General features: G+C 47.4%; 1 protein-coding gene across 4 annotated transcripts in view; it reads right to left on the bottom strand.

Moving 5' to 3' along the window:
- Rgma (repulsive guidance molecule BMP co-receptor a) overlaps positions 1-17,689 on the bottom strand; it is a 42,863-nt gene that overhangs the window by 21,976 nt on the left and 3,198 nt on the right. For 2 of the 4 annotated variants that reach the window (XM_034507395.2, XM_034507388.2), the window contains exons 2-3: positions 12,763-12,880; positions 4,768-4,883 (exon numbers count right to left, since the gene is read on the bottom strand). In XM_034507395.2, coding sequence (XP_034363286.1) covers positions 4,768-4,883; positions 12,763-12,785 — 139 coding nt within the window. In that variant the 5' untranslated portion in view covers positions 12,786-12,880. The remainder of the gene's footprint in view (positions 1-4,767; positions 4,884-12,762; positions 12,881-17,689) is intronic. The other 2 variants (XM_076935856.1, XM_034507403.2) reach the window with 2 other exon arrangements.

Genomic DNA, 17,689 nt, shown 5'->3' with positions numbered 1-17,689 from the left:
GACTCCCAGCTCTAGGTGACAGGATGACACGGAGGCCATTTTGCAGGGAAGACTTCATGCTCCTGGGCAGAGGGGTCCCAGACCCAGGTGGGGAGGGGATGCAACTACGGAGGCCACATCCTGGTGTGCCTGGGACCCAGGAGACATGTGGGCAGTCCTGACTTTCAGTTTTAAAACTTGGAAAATCTTGGGCAAACTGCTGAGTGGGCCATTTGAGGAAAATAAGGCCTTCAGGGTGCATCAGCCCAGTGACAAATCAGTCAGGCACTAATCTGGTACTCAAACCTGAAGCTGGTAGACAGGCCCTGTATCACTGTGAGAAGCCAGAATCAGTCCTTCCCAACACATCAACAGGCCCTCAGTCTTACTCACTGGCCTCTGCAGGACACCAGAGTCTCCACCTCCCCATCTCAAGCCTTATTTGTGACATTGGGTTACATCCTTTACGTTCCACTTTCTCTCTAGACAATCCCTCTTTTGGGCAGCAGGTTGACTACTAGCAATTCTCCCAACCTTGCAGAGGGCCCCCTTCCCCCAGAAAACATGAGAACTTTCCCCTTTCTCTCCAGTTCACCCTCGGAGCCTAAGGGGCCATGGGAACTCCAGGAGTTAATATCTGTGCTCTGGTTGCTAGTCACCTACCTGCCTCTTGTAACTGAACATACTTTTCTCCCCTCTTCTGCAGGCTCCCCCCTCACCACCACCACCCCCAAATCACAGGCTAAAATCTAATCCTCAAAGCAATGGTATTATGAACAGGATCCAGGACTTTTGGAAGTGTTTATATCATGGGAGTAGAGCCCTCATGGAATGGAGCCCAGAGAGCCTGCTTTCCACCCCTTCTGCCTTGGAGGGACCTGGTAACAACGCACAAGACACAAGGACTAGAAAGCTCCTCTCACCAGTATTTCTGCTGGCTGGTTCCTTGGTCTTTGATTTTTTTTTTCTAGCCTCCACAGTTATAATCAACAAATTTCTGTTGTTTGTAACTTTCAAAATCTATGGTATTTTGTGATAGAAACAGAAAACTCTCCTTTTGGGACCCAAAGTCCAACTAAGAGGCAGAACAGTTATACATAAGAAGCAGGTTTATAAGTTACACGTTCTTAAATAGCAGTACTGATAGAAACGGTCTCATCTCTATGGCCATGCACATATATATTTAGATACCTGAGAGAACCTTAGTTTCTCTAAGCCTCAGTTTCCCCACCTGAAGACTAATACTTCTACAACAGGTACGGTGGTTCAAAAGCGTAAGGGAGGAGCTAAAGAGCTGGTTGAGCAGCTAAGAGTACTTGTTGCTCCTGCACAGGACCGGATTCAGTTCCCAGCACCCACACAGGGCAGTTCACAAAACCATGTACTCCTGTTCTCCCGGCTCCCGTGTTCTCTGCTGGCCTCTCTGGGCACTGCATATATGTGGCGCATATGCAAACATGCAGATATACATGCATACACATAAATAAAAGTAAATGAACATAAAAAAAAACTATTAGAGAAAGAAACAAGAAAGGGAAGCTGCACTGAAGCTTCCTTAGAACTAGCCCTTCAAATGGAGCATGCATCAGACGCCCCTCCCCCATGCCTTGGATGGGTTTCTCTTAGAAGTCTGTTTGAATAAGTCACAATGGTCTCACAGCTTAAAATGTATCTATTTACTGTGTACTGAAGAGGATGCTATTTGTGGAAAACTCTTTTCAGAAGTTTTTTTTCCAGCCTCTCCTCCTGCCCCCTCCCCCGCTCCTCACCCCAGAGATGCAACTACTGCGTCCTCTATCCTAGAACAGTATTCACCCTCCAGCCCTTCTCTCTTCAACAGGCTTAAGGCTTCCATCAGAAGGCTATACTGAGGCAGGGACTCGGGAAGTCAGCCACTGATGTTGAGTGAGTACACGTAAACACTCAAAACACACAAACACTCTCAGTCAGGCAAAGTGAAGGCATCTTTCTCCACATAACTATGTCCAATTTAATTTGCACCCCTGCTTACTGCTGGCAGCCATTCAAAGCAGGCGAGCTCTGAACAAACCTAGGCTTTCACAGGGCTGCTCCACCAGTGTCCACCTGTTTCTTGGGGAGTGAGGCCATGGCTTTCTCTTTGTCCTGAATGTCCACTCACTGTCTACTGGAACTACAGGCTTTCTGACCTTTATTCTGGGGTATCTTGTTTGCTGGACCAACATGTCAGAGCATGACCATCCGTCTCCACTGTGGAAATTACACATCTAGCTCTTCCCCATGTCGGAAACTGTCTTTTTGATCCAGGTTTCCTGGGCACTCACATTCCTGAAGGCCTCAGTGTGTTTGGTTGTTGGTGATCGGCAGCTCAGTTTTCACAAAGGTGGGCAGTTTTGACTAGATGCAACTGTCAAAGGCCTCCGCGAAGGAGAAACCCTAGCCAGTTGGCAAGACACAACTCAGCTATCAGCTGCATCTGCCAGGATTTAGTTACCAGCCTTGAAGCCAAAAAGAAATGGGTTTCTTGGACACGAAAGTGGCGGAATTTGAGTTGTGAATTATATAACCCATCAGTGTGCCTCAGACTATGCTGCTGATAATTTAAGATGAAGAAAAGTTTTTAAGACAAAGAAATGAACGGGAAACATCATGCCCTCCCCACTCCTAACCCCACCTAGGCCTTGCAAGCTCCTTCCTTTCCTTCCAGCCTCAGAGATTAATAAGTGCTATAGCTTTAAGAGCAAGAGGTGTTTTTTTTTAAGAGCTCTGGGAGCCCCCCTTCTCAATTTCAGCTCAGAGCTGAGATCACATCCCCCAATGCAGCCAAAGGACAAAAGCCATTTATCAACCCATCTGAGAAAACCTCCAATGGGCTGGATCTTTATCCGGACCAAACCAAGAAGAATACAAGTGCAAGCTGCTGCTTCTTTGAAATTCTTTTTACTTTCCAATGTTTATTATTTTAACTCGTGGGAAGGAATAAGATCAGTTTTTAAAAATAGAACATTTAGATGAGTGGTTCTCAACCTGTGGGTCTTGACCCCTCTGGGGTCCAGCGATCCTTCCACAGGGGTGGCCTAAGACCACCAGGAAACACAGACACTCACATCACAAATCATAACAGTAGTGAGATTATGATTATGAAGTGGCAGCAAAAATAATCTTATGGTTGGGGGAATCACCCGCAATATGAGGAACCGTATTAAAGACTCATGGCGTTAGTTGAGAATCACTGATTTAGATGAAGAAACTTGGGTCTCAAAACCAGGAGAGTTGTGGGGGGGAGGCTATCCCTCCTGCTGGAACCACTGTGGGGTTTTGGTATTTTCAGGGCTTACTGGGTATGAGGGCTCTTGGAAGACACTGACACCCTTACCCCTTTCTGGTCCTGAGCAGGGATCTATCTCTTCAGGCGAGAGCTTCAGAAAAATAGTTTTGAAAGTCTAGGATGCTCCTGGGTTTGGCAGCTACTGAGGGAGCTGTGATGCTTTGGTTAGGAAGGCACTGGGGACACTGCAGTCTGGCTGAGACAAGAGGGTAAACTGCCCCTTAACCCAATAGTGCTTGCTGTCTCTGTTGTGTGCTCTCTGAGAATGCCAACTTGCAAGCAGGCCTAGCCTGGTCTGACTGCCCCGTTCTGTCAATTCCTTGAAACCCAGTTGGCTGAAGAGGAAATCAAAACAACTCAATCCCTGTCCTAACTCAAGTTCTTTCTTGCAAATCTCAGCTGCGCAGAGGCAGCACAACCACATCTGGCCGCGCTTTGAAGCAGGCTGGAGGGTTTTTTTTTTTTTTTTTTTTTTTTTTTTTTTTTTGCTCAAAGATACTTCTGAACCCCACAACACAATGGAAACGACCAGGAGATCCCGCCTTACACGTAGGACCATTTGGTCATGACACTGTTTATTTGTATTTTAAAAAGAGAAAAACGGGTGAAAACCGTTTAACTGGCCTTTTCTGACTCTGAGCAACATGAAATAAAAACGAAATAAAAGTTTTACGAAACATTATAAAGAAAACAGACCGGGGATTTAAGCTTCGTTCACTCCCCCTACCCCCCCCCCCCCCAAAGGGGAAAAAAGTAAAGAAACCGGAGCGTTTGGGAAGGAACAAACGCTTCTCTGTGGAGTTGGGCTCCCTTCCCCCAACAAAAACAAGAGGTCCGGGCTCGGAGGAATTTGAAAGCAACGATCTGCCAAAAACATTGTGAAAAACTATGGGGGATTCATTGGAAACAGATGGGCTTTTTCAGCTTTAATTCTGAAATTCTCTCGCTTTCTGGCACAATAAAAACAAACAGGGGGGCGACGCAGAATGTTATCAAACAGGAATTAGCACGTCTGAGCCTGTGTCCGTGGGCTTTCCCGCGTGGGCCAGCGTGGGGGCGGGACGGGGCGGTCAGGGACTCGTCTGGGACCTCCCCAGCGCCCCCAGCTCCACCCCTGGGCTACCAACAGGTTTTGCAAACTGGTGGGCGAGGAGCTGGAGAAAGTGCTCCTGGTGCCGAGTCCGAGCCTCCTTTGGAGCACCCGAGAGGCGTTCAGGGAACCCGATTTCTCGTAGGGAGATGGGGACTGAGAGGATCCCAAGCTCTGCAGATCTCCCCACCCGCTCCTGCCCTTCGGAGCTCAGACAGGGGTTCCCTCACCTTCAGGTTTCCACTAACATCCATCCATCTCTCCCTCCACAGGGCTCGGGACAAAGACTCGTAGAAATGGGAATCTGGCTGAACTGGGGCCCCGACTGGCGCAGGGAGGCCCGGGAGCGAGACCGGTCGGCTGTTCCCCAGACCAAGGAGCTGTGCCTTACCTGCGGGAAAGCTGCAGAGAAGGAAGGCGAGGGTCGGCCACAATCCCAGGGCTGAACGTCCTGCCCCTCTCCCCATGCCCATCCATCCAGCTCGGCCTGTTACCACTAGCCTCTCCCTGGAAGAAGTTTAGAAGAAAAGGAGGGAGAAAAAAATCAATCACGCTGCGGAGAATAGGCAGCCTAGCTCCGCCGGCGGGAGCAGCGAGCCGGGAGGCCCGGTCCACCTCCGCCACGGGCGCCCAGTGCCCACCCCCACTTCCACCCCCGCCCTGCCGCCCGGCCCCGCCCTCGCCATCCATCATTCGGTTCCCCGCCAATGTCCCAGCGGCCCTGTGCCCCGCCGCCGCGCGCCCCGCCCTCCCGAGCTCGGGTTTCATCCTGGCGGGCGGGAGGGAGTGAGGAGAGGCGGGCCAGGAGGCCGGGCTGGTGGCCAAGGGACCTGGGGAACCAGGGGCCCGCGAGTGCTGGGCAGGTCCTCGGCTGCGATCTAACCGCCACTCCCCACTCACCCAGGTGGCTCAGGACAGGAGGATCTCTGAGAGTTCCTTCATCCTCCCCCATCAACATCCCATTCAAGTAGAAAGAGCTTGCAGACAAACTCCAGCCTCCCTTTGCCACCAGACTACCGCCCTAAAGTCCCCACCAACATCCCTTGGCTCATTTCCCCACTTCAGATGTCTCGCCCGTGCAGAAGACTGAGAAGCCTTCTCCGGAGTTGTCAGACTCTGGGGCGAATGACCCACTGCCACAGCTGCGCTTCAAGGATCACGCGCGCCTTGGTCCTGGGCCACCCAATTGGACTCTGCCGGGATCCCCTCCAGCACCGGTCGCTTCGCAAAAACTCGGCCCTGCTGCAACTGAGATAGCTCACGAACTGTGATCTTGCGAGCCTAAAGCTGCGTCCAGGGACACAGCTACCAACCTAGGGAGACAGAGATACGATGGTCCTTGGGGCGCGCAGGGCCGAGGCCGCTGGTGTTCAGGGAGAAGCTATATCCCTAAGGCTCATCTTGGAAAGGCTTCAGGGTGGTGATCTCCCCTTTCGGCCTCTTATTTTTCCAAGAGAGAAATGTCTCCACCCGAAGGTTTTCTAGGCCCTACAGCTCTTCTGTCTTTTTGGTATTTAAGGGACTGGCAAGTTTCGCTGAGCAACATCTTCTGGGTGATACAAATATGCCAGTGCAAGTGTTTTCAGTCAAATGGATTCCTCCGCCCCACCCCAACCCCCCCAAGCCTGCCCATCTGGCTCTTTGGGAGAAAAAATTCTGGGTTTTGATCCAATTTCCCTTAAGAGCTATCACAGTCTTCACTTGCAGGCCACACAAGCTGCAGGGCTATGACTGCATTTAGTACTCTGGTGTGGGAGAGACGACTAGGGAGAAGGCGGTGCGGGGAAGGGGGAGGGGAGGGGCGGGGCTTTTGCCTTGAAGTCACGTGGTGGCTCAGACAGGCAGCAAGGCTGAACAACTTCAGAATCTAGCTTTCCGAAGCAGGTAAGTGGAGACTAATTCTTCAGCCACCTGTGCAGCCAGAGGCTGCAGTTTCCTTTGGTCGAAAGCTCTTGGTGGCAGCTGTTGTCCCTTCCAGTTGGGCTACCCCGGTATTCCTCTCAAATATTTAGGTCTCAGACTACCAGGCTCTCCCTACTTATTGTTCCCTTGAACTGGAGCTTCCAAGTGCAGTGTAGGGTTTGTCTAGTGAGAGTTCACTGGCCTGACCAGCCAAACCCAACAATTGTGTGGAATCACAGCTCAGCAGCCTGCTGCAGCATACTGAGGCAGGCACACAGCCAGACTGCTCAGAGACCTGGTGTGGCCTTTCCCCTCCTTAGCTGGAGCAATTAGAGCAATTAACTCCGTTTGCTGGAAGATGCCTTTCAGGAGCTCATTCTAAACCTTTGCATAAGGAGGGATCTCAGCCACTTTCCCAGCAGCTCAGGACACTGCATCTCCAGTGAGAGAACCCTGTGGCCTTCAGAAGGCTGGAAGGCGCCGACAGGAAGGCGGGCTCTTCTAGCCCTGCCCTAGGCCCAGTGGCAGCAGGAATTTTCATCTTAACACCTGTTTCTCCATGTAAGGGGGCCAGTCCATTATTGTCACTTTAAGATCACAACTGAATACGATTTGGGAGGGACACCAGGCCTTGAGATTCCCCTCACCCCCAGCTAGGGATGGATGCTGTCTTGAGAGGAGACTTGATTACAATATAAGCATGTGTATGTATGCTTATATGTATGTGTGTGCGTATACATGTATGTGTGTATGCACATGTATGTATCTGTGACTATGTGCACATGTGTGCAGGTGCTGACAAAGGCCAGAAGAGGGTGTCGCAACCTCTAGGAGTTGGAATTACAGGAAATTGTGAACCTCCCCACATGGGTGCCAGTAACCAAACTCTAGTCATCTGTAAGGGTTGCAAACATTCTTAAGCACTGAGAAATCCTTCCAGGCTGGGGCCCAGCTTTTTATTTTTCTAGCTTTGACTTTGGAGTTTCCTATGTGTTTTGATCGTATTCAATCCCCCACTCCCTCACCCCTTTCCTTACCTATCCAAATTCATGTCTATCTCTCTTAAACCCTTCAAGACCAATCTGTGTTGCCCAAATATAAATACTCTTGGATATGTGGGCTTTCACTGGTTAGTTTATCAGAGGAAACTGTCTTTCCCCTCAATAGCCAACCATTTGCTCCATGGCTGTCCAGGACAGACTCTGAACTGTCTTGGGGGATAAAGAAATAAGGCAATTCTTGCTGTGGTATATAGATAACATGTTCTCCAATTGTCCCTCAGGGAAGGCTTTAGGAGGCGGATCCTGGTTATCCTTATATTCTTGGGACATGTTTTCGAGGGGGATTCTGAAACCTTGACCCTTTTCTTTTCCTTCTTTGCTTCCTGGCCATGAATTAAGCCATCAACAGTGCCTTATGCTCCCCACCATTGCCCTTCTGCACGCCCTCCAGAGGCCCAAAGCCTTCTGCACGCCCTCCAGAGGCCCAAAGCCTTCTGCACGCCCTCCAGAGGCCCAAAGCCATGGGCCCACCTGGTCAGTCAGGAAACTCCCAAACCGTGAGTCAAGACAAGCTATTTTCTTTGAACACCAGTCTCTCTCATGTCCTTTGTCCTGTGCTTCCTGTCATATCTCCCACCCCTCTTTCCCTCCTTGCAAAGACACTCCACCTCATGGCAAGTCACCATGAACCCCACCTGTAGTTTCAGCAGTGCCTTCCAAACAGAGTCCTTTTCTGCTCTGCCCCTTTCTCAGTCACAGACACCCCGAGGGAAGCCTCACTGCATGGAGCAGGGAGACCTCAGGCCAGTGACATTCCACAGACCCTCCTGGCTTCCACAGTCTCGCCTCACATGTGCATGAATGTGTATCTTATATGCATGTGACTATAGGTGCCTGCAGAGGTCAGACTTGTTGGAGTCCCTGGGCCTGGAGTAACAGTTGATTATGAGCCAAGTGACATGGATATGCTGGGTACAGAACTTGGGTCCTCTGGAAGAGAAATACACACTCTTAACCACTAAGCCATCTCTCCAGCCCCTTGATTCATTCTTAAACCATCTGTGCTGGTTTACATCTTCAGTTAAGACAGGTTCCATGATCATCCTTGTGTAAAGGAGGAAACTGTGACTGAGTGATCAGAAATATTCACCCAAGCAGGGCATAGTGGTGCAGGCCTTAAATCCCAGGACTCACTGGGGAGAATGGCAGGCAGATCTCTGTGAGGTCAGCCTGGTCTACAAAGTGAGTCCCAGGACAACCAAAGTTAGTGAGATACTGTTCCCTCCTCCCCAAATCCCAGAGATAGCTGCTATCGGGGAACCCCTTGTTGTGTTCTTCCTATTTTGAGACAGGCCATCACGCATAGCCACGTATGTTCTGGATCCAATACAGGCTGAGCTCAGAGGTGACCTGAGGGGAAAGTGGGTATTACTACCGTTGGGGCTGAGGCTATTTACAGAGATGCTATACTGTTTTCACTGAAGTTGAATTTAACTGATAAGCTTTTCCAGGCCGATGGAGATCTTCACCATGTGTTGGCCCTCCACCAGTCTCCCCTGGTTCTACTGGGCAACACAATTACTTGTTCTAGCTAGGGCAAACCTTCATTTGGTTCACTACAGTCTTGGTTTAGATTTCTCTCACTTATACAAACAGCCCTGGAAGTGAATGGTCCAATACTAACTAGTCCTAGGCATTTTGTCAACCTTAAAATGGGAATGTGTTAGTGGCTCTCAATCCACTGTTAAGCTCTCAGTTATGAAATTTCTGGAATGTTCTATGCTTTTGGTCTAATCTGAAAAAATAGGAGAGGGGACAGGGGAGACAGTTCCATTGGTAAAGTGTCTGTCTTGCAAACATGAAGACAAGAGTCGATTACTTGCCTAGTCTTAGTGTGATCCCAGAAACTCAAATGTGTGCATGCAAACACACTCAGAGCTTACTTAACGCTGTATCTGGAGGAACTGGATCGGTTTGGTTCACTTTATAACTCCAAGTGCTAACCTATCCTTTTACACTTACCCATCCTCTTTGCTATCTCAAGGGCTACTCTGGGTCTGGCTAACTTGGAGTTGATGAAGCAGTCTTTGTTCCAGTTCTCCATGACCTTCAAATTTGTCCAGGCTTTGATCCTATCACCTCTTTGACTTTGTCTCCCCACACTAAGGCTCTAAAGGAACAAAGCAGGGCAGCCACTTGTGAAAGATGCTCTCTGGGGTGATTAAAGGTTGCTCAGCTTTCTACAGCCTTGAGATATTTTTCTGCAGTGGAAGGACATAAACTTACGGCCTGGGAAGAACGTGATGTTTTGGCTTGGTGTCCAGTGCCATTTCTGATACAATGTTAGCAGTTTCTGAGCATCTGGCCCTGAATGGCCTTTAAGTAACAAACTACAAAGACCCCTCAGGATCCTCCTGTGTGACTATAAACAGCCTGGGTTTGGGTTATGTTATTGTGAATGCATTAATTTGGGCATGTGCCTGCAAAGCTTCCTTTGTATTTTCTCTCTCAGCCTTAAGCTCACACAGTAATTAATCAGTACTTGTTTGCGACCTCCCCAGTACCTGCATCTCATGTGAAGGCTGGAAGCATCTGACCTTTCTTTCTTCAGATAATCTATGTAAATTTAATACACAATTTCCATAGTGCACAATCAATCCCGGGGGATTCCCCACTGTTCCTATTTCTTCATCCAGAAAAGTACTGGCTTATCCTATTTTTGTTTCTTGCCTCTGAGGATTTTTTTTTTTTTCCGAGACAGGGTTTCTCTGTATAACCCTGGCTGTCCTGGAACTCACTCTGTAGACCAGGCTGGCCTCAAACTCAGAAATCTGCCTGCCTCTGTCTCCCAAGTGCTGGGATTAAAGGTGTGCGCCACCACTGCCTGGTTACCTCTGAGGAATTCTATTCATTGACAATTCCCTTCTCCCCACTCTGGAGTCAACAAACTCTTGTAAGTGACCTTCCGGGTGGAACCTTGTAGAATGGGATTTTGGAGGTAATGGAATTTATCCCTAGGTTTCTTCCTTGCCTTTAGATTTGTTTGCCTTTCTCCAATTAAACCGTCCAGTTTCACATTCTGCTTATAGAAGCTGGTGTGTGTGCTTCATCAGATAACTGACACTTTACAATGTGTTTAGCGATAGTAATTTAGTGCACATCCTATCAGAGTGACCACTAAAGGGGACCGCTACACAGACAGGCTCCCTTTGTGGGTGTGAGACAGTATGTGCACAAGAGCCAAGTGCAAGGACAGTTGTCCTTCTGGTCATGAGGACATCACTGCCATCCTTCCTTGTCATCACTGTCCTCTTCTCTACAGTAGACGGCAGGCTAGGCGGCCATGGAACTTCTCCTCCTCCATGGTCACTGCAGTTAACAGGTTAGGAGAGGGCCTCTCCCCATTTATTTGCTCCCAAAGCATTTGTAAGTTGCTGTCATTACTCTCGCACTAAGAACCTCTTCAGGGCTTAGGAGTAGGGTTCACTGGTGCAGTAATTGCCTGGTGTATGCAGTACTCTGGGTTTGATCCAGCAAAACACACACACACACACACACACACACACACACACGCACACACAGAGGCACACACACACACACACACACACACAGGCACACACAGAGGCACACACAGAGGCACACACAGGCACAGGCACACGCACACGCACGCGCACACACACACACACACACACACACACGCCCATGCTCGCTCGCACATGTGCACAAACACATCTCATAGATTTTGGAGACACTTGCAACATGCTCCTTGAGTCATTTGGCCCACTTCACTTTCCTAGCTTTTCTGGCTGGCCTCTTTTCTTTCTGTGTATACATGCTATTTTTATTTTGATGGTTTTTTCGTTATAGTGAGGATAGCTTCTTGGTAATTAAAACATACAGTTTTTTTTTCTCTAACATTTAAATGTTACTTTTCCTAGAAGAACAAATTAACCATGATATTCCAATAGTTCTCTTTTAGAAACTGAGGCAGCATTCCCCGAGACACTTTCACATGTACTGGAAAAACATTTTTTGCAGATTCCAGCCACTTCTGAAAGTCTTTTTAAATATGTTTCATCAGACTAGCCATACTTTTTCCTCACAAGAGAGACATTTTTTTTTTTTTTGTCAATGTATTGTTTTTCTATCTCACTCTAAGAACTAAGGGCTCTGAGCTGGGCTTGGGGTACCCTGTGATGAGCAGCAGATGGGCCTGGTCTAAACTAGGCAGCTTAATAGAGGACCTGGCATCCCGACAGAGGATGACAGTGCCTCAAGAAGGGTGTTTCTGGGGTCCTCGGGAGCCCTGAGTTTGCAGCCAATTCCTGTCACAAGACAATGTGGGCCTTACTGACAGGCTTTGGGAGATGGAGGCCAGGAGCATCCTTTAAACAGGACAACAGACTTGCAAAGCATGAGGTCCTGTACTGCTAATGCATAGCTGTTACCCACAATGCTTTTCTCCATCAGTGTCTGCCTCACAGCATCTAAAACAGCCTCTTGTCAAGATTTTATTTCTTGGACAAACTAACAGACCCATACACAGGTCGCCTTCATGTCTATTAGTCACCTTTCCTCAGAAAGTTCAGATTGGCCAGTGTGATTACTGCTGCCAGGATGCCTCAGATATGGTACCAGCTGCTTCTTAACCATGCTCTATGACTCCAGCCCATGGTATGGTATAAGCTTTCTCTTGCTCTGAAAAGAAGCAAGGGCTTGTTTTATGTTCCCTGTGCCCTGTTTTCCCAGCCTGAATCAAGGTTGCACTGGACTCCTCCTGATGATCTTCTAGCAGTTTCTAGGGCCACCTTTCCATCTTTGTGCCTCAGTCCATCTCACCTCCCAAGATCCTTAGCAAACCCTTGGCTAAGCCTTTTTCATCTTTCACCATTTTCCCCATGTCTCCCCACTGGGATTAGTAACTGGCATGCCACTGGCCTGTCATGATCAAAAATCTCTTCCCATACTTTTTCTTCTCTTGAGAGATTTGTTGAAGATCCTAAAACACATAACATTTAGTATCTAAAACTGCCATTTCTTCTTTCTACAAAGCCCAGTAGACTAGCAGGGACATTGTGAATTAATTGTCAGTGTTGAATCTCAACCTTTCGAAGATGCTGCTATATTTCTGAGGAAATCTGTCTGGGGTTGAGGACTGTCTACTTTTAGCTGTGTGGTCCAATCATGGCCTGTTCTATCCTGGGCCCTTCACCTCCTATACTTGAATGGCCTGGCTGCCACAGGGATATGGCAGATGGGTCTTCAAGTACTGCAGTCCCCCTTGTAGGGACGTATCGAACTCATGCAGCTCTGTAACGAACTGTCCTTGCCCAACATCTGACTTTCAAACAGTTCTGGAGCTTCATCTGTAACATTTCTGCATTCCCCGAGTGGAAAGATTGCTGAGCAAGTAGGAAATGTTATTTGAGAAGTGACATTTTTATGTTTTACTGTCAGCATGAAATTTTCCAACAATGATATACCTGAAACCATACCCTGAAGCCATTTAACGACATCCTCTCATTTGAAGCAGCCAATAAGATGGCTCAGTGGGTGAAGGTGCTTGCTGCCAAGCCAGAGCCTGCGTTCCATCTCTGGGACCTGCATGATAGAAGGAGAGAACTGACTCCATTCTCTAACCTCTAAAACACACACACACACACACACACACACACACACACACACACACACACACAAATTAGAGAGAGAGAGAGAGAGAGAGAGAGAGAGAGAGAGAGAGAGAGAGAGATATGGCTCAGCAGTTCCCAGCACCCATATGTGAAGATGGTTCACAACCATCCATAACTCTAGTTCCAGGGGATTACACGTACTTGGTGCACATCCATACACAAAGGCAAAACACTCATGCAGATAAAATTAAAATAAATAAATTCTTAGAAAATTAAAAGCAGCTTTTGGATTTCTATACACCCGAAAGTTCCCGTAATGAGTGGACCACACAGTCTTTACTTCTCTATTCCAGTAACTTCCTGTCAGCAGAACCAGAGTGAAACCATTTATCCACATGGCAACTGTGGGAACGAACAGCAAGTGAGTCTGTGTCTTTCTCCTCAGCAGCAGATGGCTACGCTATCTGTATTAGTGAACAACTCCGTGCCAATTACAAAAACCGTGGACAGTTAGCAAGAGGAACAGGCATTCAAGTTATTAATCAAATCTAAAACTGCTCGGAATGGTGAAGGGCAGAGAAAGTACAAAAGAGTCCCTACTGACAGGAGGTGAGGAAGGGCCCGTCTGTCCCTCTGTCTGTCCGGAAATGCTCATGTGACCTTCTTCCCCACCACTTATTTTTGCCTAAGATGGAGAACATTTCCTCATCTTCTGTGTGTGTGTGTGTGTGTGTGTGTGTGTGTGTGTGAGAGAGAGAGAGAGAGAGAGAGAGAGAGAGAGAGAGAGAGAGAATATGAATATGAGAATATAGCATCCTGGGCTAAAATTACACAGTCCGGAAAGACTAGAATTTTAAAAGGGGGATGGACTGGCAGCTCCCTCAGGAGGCTGATGTGAGGAGTCAAGGAATTCACACTCAGACTCCACTCAGAACAGCCGCAGAAACACAGCAAATGTCGAAAGTGGTTTCCAACGTTAGTTGAGTACCCTGGATAAAGACCATCGCCTGGGTTATTATAGAATGCCTATGACGTGCCAGGTTCTGTTAGGGCCTTCGCAAATGTGGAAAATTGGGGGGAGGGGGGGACCCACAGCATCCTGTAAGGACCCCTAGATAACCTTGACCTTGGGTAGGTTTTAGGGCCCAGTGAGTCCTCACTACAAGAAATAATTCTGTTGACGACTGCAGAATCACCTTAACTATGCATGTGGACTTAGCTAGTCCCTGTTTATAAATATGTCCAAGACTCAGGATGGTTAAGTGACTTGCCCAAGGTCCCCAGGAATGCAAATGTCAAGGCAGAGCCTAAATCCAGGCCTCATGATACCAAGTCCCGTGTTGTTTCTCACTAAGCCACAGCTGCGCCTGATCTTCACCCAAGGTTTATCTTCTCCTGTCAGCTCAATAATACGTCCCATATGCCTTGTGATGGATTGTGCATTAGAATCGGGAATATGTTTAGAGGAATACTGTTTTACAGACACTAACACAAATAGAAAAATGTTCTTAGAAAAGGAGTATTTCCCTCAGCATCCTCCCCCACCGCTCCTAAGCCATGTCGGAAGTTGAAAGAGTTATAGAATTCTTCTATCTTTTGGATGGCAAGAGATCTTTAAATTTTTTTCCGGCCAAGTAGTCACAGTACCCTTTCCTGGGTTTAAGCATGTTCTAGACCACCATGAACAATTACACAACAAGAAAATGGTTAAGTTGGTCCAGATGCAGAATCTGTTTATTCTCTGCAATCTCTTTAGCCCACATCCATTCCAGAGCAGTCTCAGATTCTAAGCCAGTTCTGTCCTTGGATGTGTGTGTGTGTGTGTGTGTGTGTGTGTGTGTGTGTGTGAGCTTCACTTCCTCCTGTACACTCTTAACTCAGGCTGGTGGAAGGGAGTAATCTGCTTCTTGCCCAGGGTCCAAGTCAGTAGACATTACAATGGACACTTACCCAAGAAGGCAGGCTCCTGCAATTTAGGAGTTCTTTTCTCAAAATAGTCCCAGCAGAAAAAAATGAAGGCACTGTCAAACCCTAAGCTGGCCTTGAACTTCTTACATAGCCAAGGATGGCCTTGAATTCATGACCCCCCTGCTTCAGTCTCTAAGAGCTGGGATTATAGGAGTGTGTCACCACTAGTTTTTATATGATCCTAAGATGGGACATTGAGTAGTCAGTTTAGCATTGTTATGGTAACTACCAGAGGAAAGCATTGTTTTTTTTTTGTTTTTTTTTTGTTTGTTTGTTTGTTTTTTTTCCCCTTTCTGAGGTAAGATTTCCCTGTGTAACCCTGGCTGTTGTGGAACTCACTCTGTAGACCAGGCCTCAAAGTCAGAGATCCACCTGCCTCTTCCTTCCAAATTCAGGGATTAAAGGCGAGGCTAGGAAAGCATCAAAAAGCAGATTTATTTATTTACTCTGCTTTGTGGTTTCAGAGGTGTCAGACCAGAATCTCTGTCTCCATTGTTTCTAGGTCTGTTGGGAGGCCATTCATCCCAACAGATGCTGGTGGACAGGAAGCAGTGAGGAGCAGAGCAGAGAAAGTATAAGGGACAGGATACATCTTTCAAAAGTGCTCTCCCACTCACCCAGCCCCTCCAATCCGGCTTGTCTCCTAACCTTTCCATTACCACTCCCTCTGGTAACACTGTCAAATCGTGAGTCTACAAATGGATTAACCCATTATGAAACCAGAGCCTTCAAGATCCAACCACTTCCTAAAAACCCATCAGCTGGTAAGCCAGTGCGTGAGCCTCAGAGACGTCAGTTCAAACACAACAGACAGCATTCTGAAGCCGAAATCGCAAACTATCTTTACAGCGATGACATGTTTGACAAAGTAAGCTAAACTCTCATGAATCTCATGTGCTAGGACAAAAATGAGCTGCCCAGGCCTAGCAGGGATGAGTCTGTCTGAGATGTCACCACCGCCACGAATCTCACAGCAGCCTCTCAGCAATGATTTGCACTAAAACTCTATTTATTATTTATACTATACTTTCTTCCACCAAAGGTATTAAGTTAAATGAGAATAAAAACATATCACCCACCCAAATGTCCAAATATTAATTATTATTCTCTCCAAGGTACCAATTACTGCAAAGAAACCCTGTAATTTTTGTGGTCCTGTCAAATGCAAAGCTATGCATTTCTCTGTGTTCTTCTGATGACCAGGAAAAAAAAATCTTCATGTGATTTCAAGTGTCCCCTGGTTATGTTTTTGTAAAAGCAATCTATTTTTCAGGATGACACCATCAAGGGCAGAAAAATGCATGCTGGGAGCTTGAAAGCCAGCCTTTAAACAGATTAAAATGGGTATCCTTGCCAGGGAAAAGTTATCTAGCAAGACCGAGTGGACTATCAGACTTTGTCAGACAGAATCAAACTTTGCGAAAGCAACCTGTACAGTGTGATGTCAAGGCTTATAAACAACAGGTGCTCAGGAGGGAAGGGCTTGCACCGAGTATAAAGTGCTGAGTACCCTGTGTTAAGTCTACCCGGAAAATGAGTCGCTAGACAGAATGCCTCAAGTTTGGCTGATGGGGCATGTTAAGTGATGAAGGCTTCTAAGGCTGCCACCCGTCGGTCTTGGAGTGTGTGCCTATGGCATCTAACACGTCATCAAGGAAGAGATTCTTCAGCATGCCTATGGACGAGCAAACCGTGTTTGCATCCATCCTCTGTGAGGCAGTCATGCTAAGAGGGATGTAATGGTACAGAAACTTGCATGAGGAAGTGCAGCACATCAGCTCTGTGCACACAGATAAGAGCAGAAAGCACTATCAGGTAACGGGACAAATTGTTCCTGTCAGCCAGGGCAAGCTCCCGTGAGGAATTTGAGATCTGAGCATCCTGGAAGATGAACAAACATAGTGACTTTTAAAATGCTCCAGTGAGACGCAAGGCGACACGTTTTAGAGCTTTTCTCTCCTATTTGTTGATCTCTGCTTTGACCCTCGAAGGACACAGACTCTAAAAGAATTGGCCTTCTTTTACTAAAATCTTTTCTTTTCAGGGACTTGTGTTTCCCCTCTGATTTTCACACTCTGGTGAATATTTTGGTTTCAAAATACTCTGGCAGTATTTTGATTTCTGAAAGTTCTACCTCTGGGCAGCAATGCTTAAATAGACAATGGAAAACCACAGAGAAAACCCAACGGGGAATTCTGTAGTTAACCGTCTTCATAAACGTGCTTGTGACCTTTATTCTCCACTCAGAGGGCATGCCTTTGTAGACTCATCAATCAGCAGTGCTTCTAAAATGGTTTAAATAAAAGACTTTTGCATTTACATAGTCGATTTTTCTGTCAAAATCCCAAAACTGCTCTTCCTCCTCTTTTTCCTCCTCCTCCTCTTCTTCTTCCCCTTCTTCCACCTCCTCTTCTTCCTCCTCTTCTTCATCCTCCTCCTCCTCTTCCTCCTCCATTATGAACTTTTATACCTCACCCGGCTTCCTGCCCCTCACCCCTGATGAGGCTAAGGTGCAGGTTCCACTGAAAGGACAGCCAAGAAACTAGGTGTCTTCCTTTAAAGATGTGCATTTGTCAGCAAGGAACCCGAAGTCTGTCTGTCCTTGGTAAAGCAGACCTTAACTTTCCCATCATCCCTGTCCACTGAGAAGAGAAGGGAGGATAGAACCAGGCTGTTGTTTAAAGAAAAGAGGAATCTGTCGTTTAGGCTGGAAACCAGACAGATGGGAAAACCAGAGACTCTCCTCACCAGGCTAACCTCAGTTTTTTTGAACGGCTTAAACAATGAAAAGTCTGAAACTCGAAGCCATTCT

This window comes from Arvicanthis niloticus, chromosome 1 (assembly GCF_011762505.2).
Source record: "Arvicanthis niloticus isolate mArvNil1 chromosome 1, mArvNil1.pat.X, whole genome shotgun sequence".
Classification (NCBI taxonomy): domain Eukaryota; kingdom Metazoa; phylum Chordata; class Mammalia; order Rodentia; family Muridae; genus Arvicanthis; species Arvicanthis niloticus.
The sequence above is the reverse complement of the archived record's forward strand: the minus strand, read 5'-3'. Positions and strand labels throughout refer to the sequence as shown.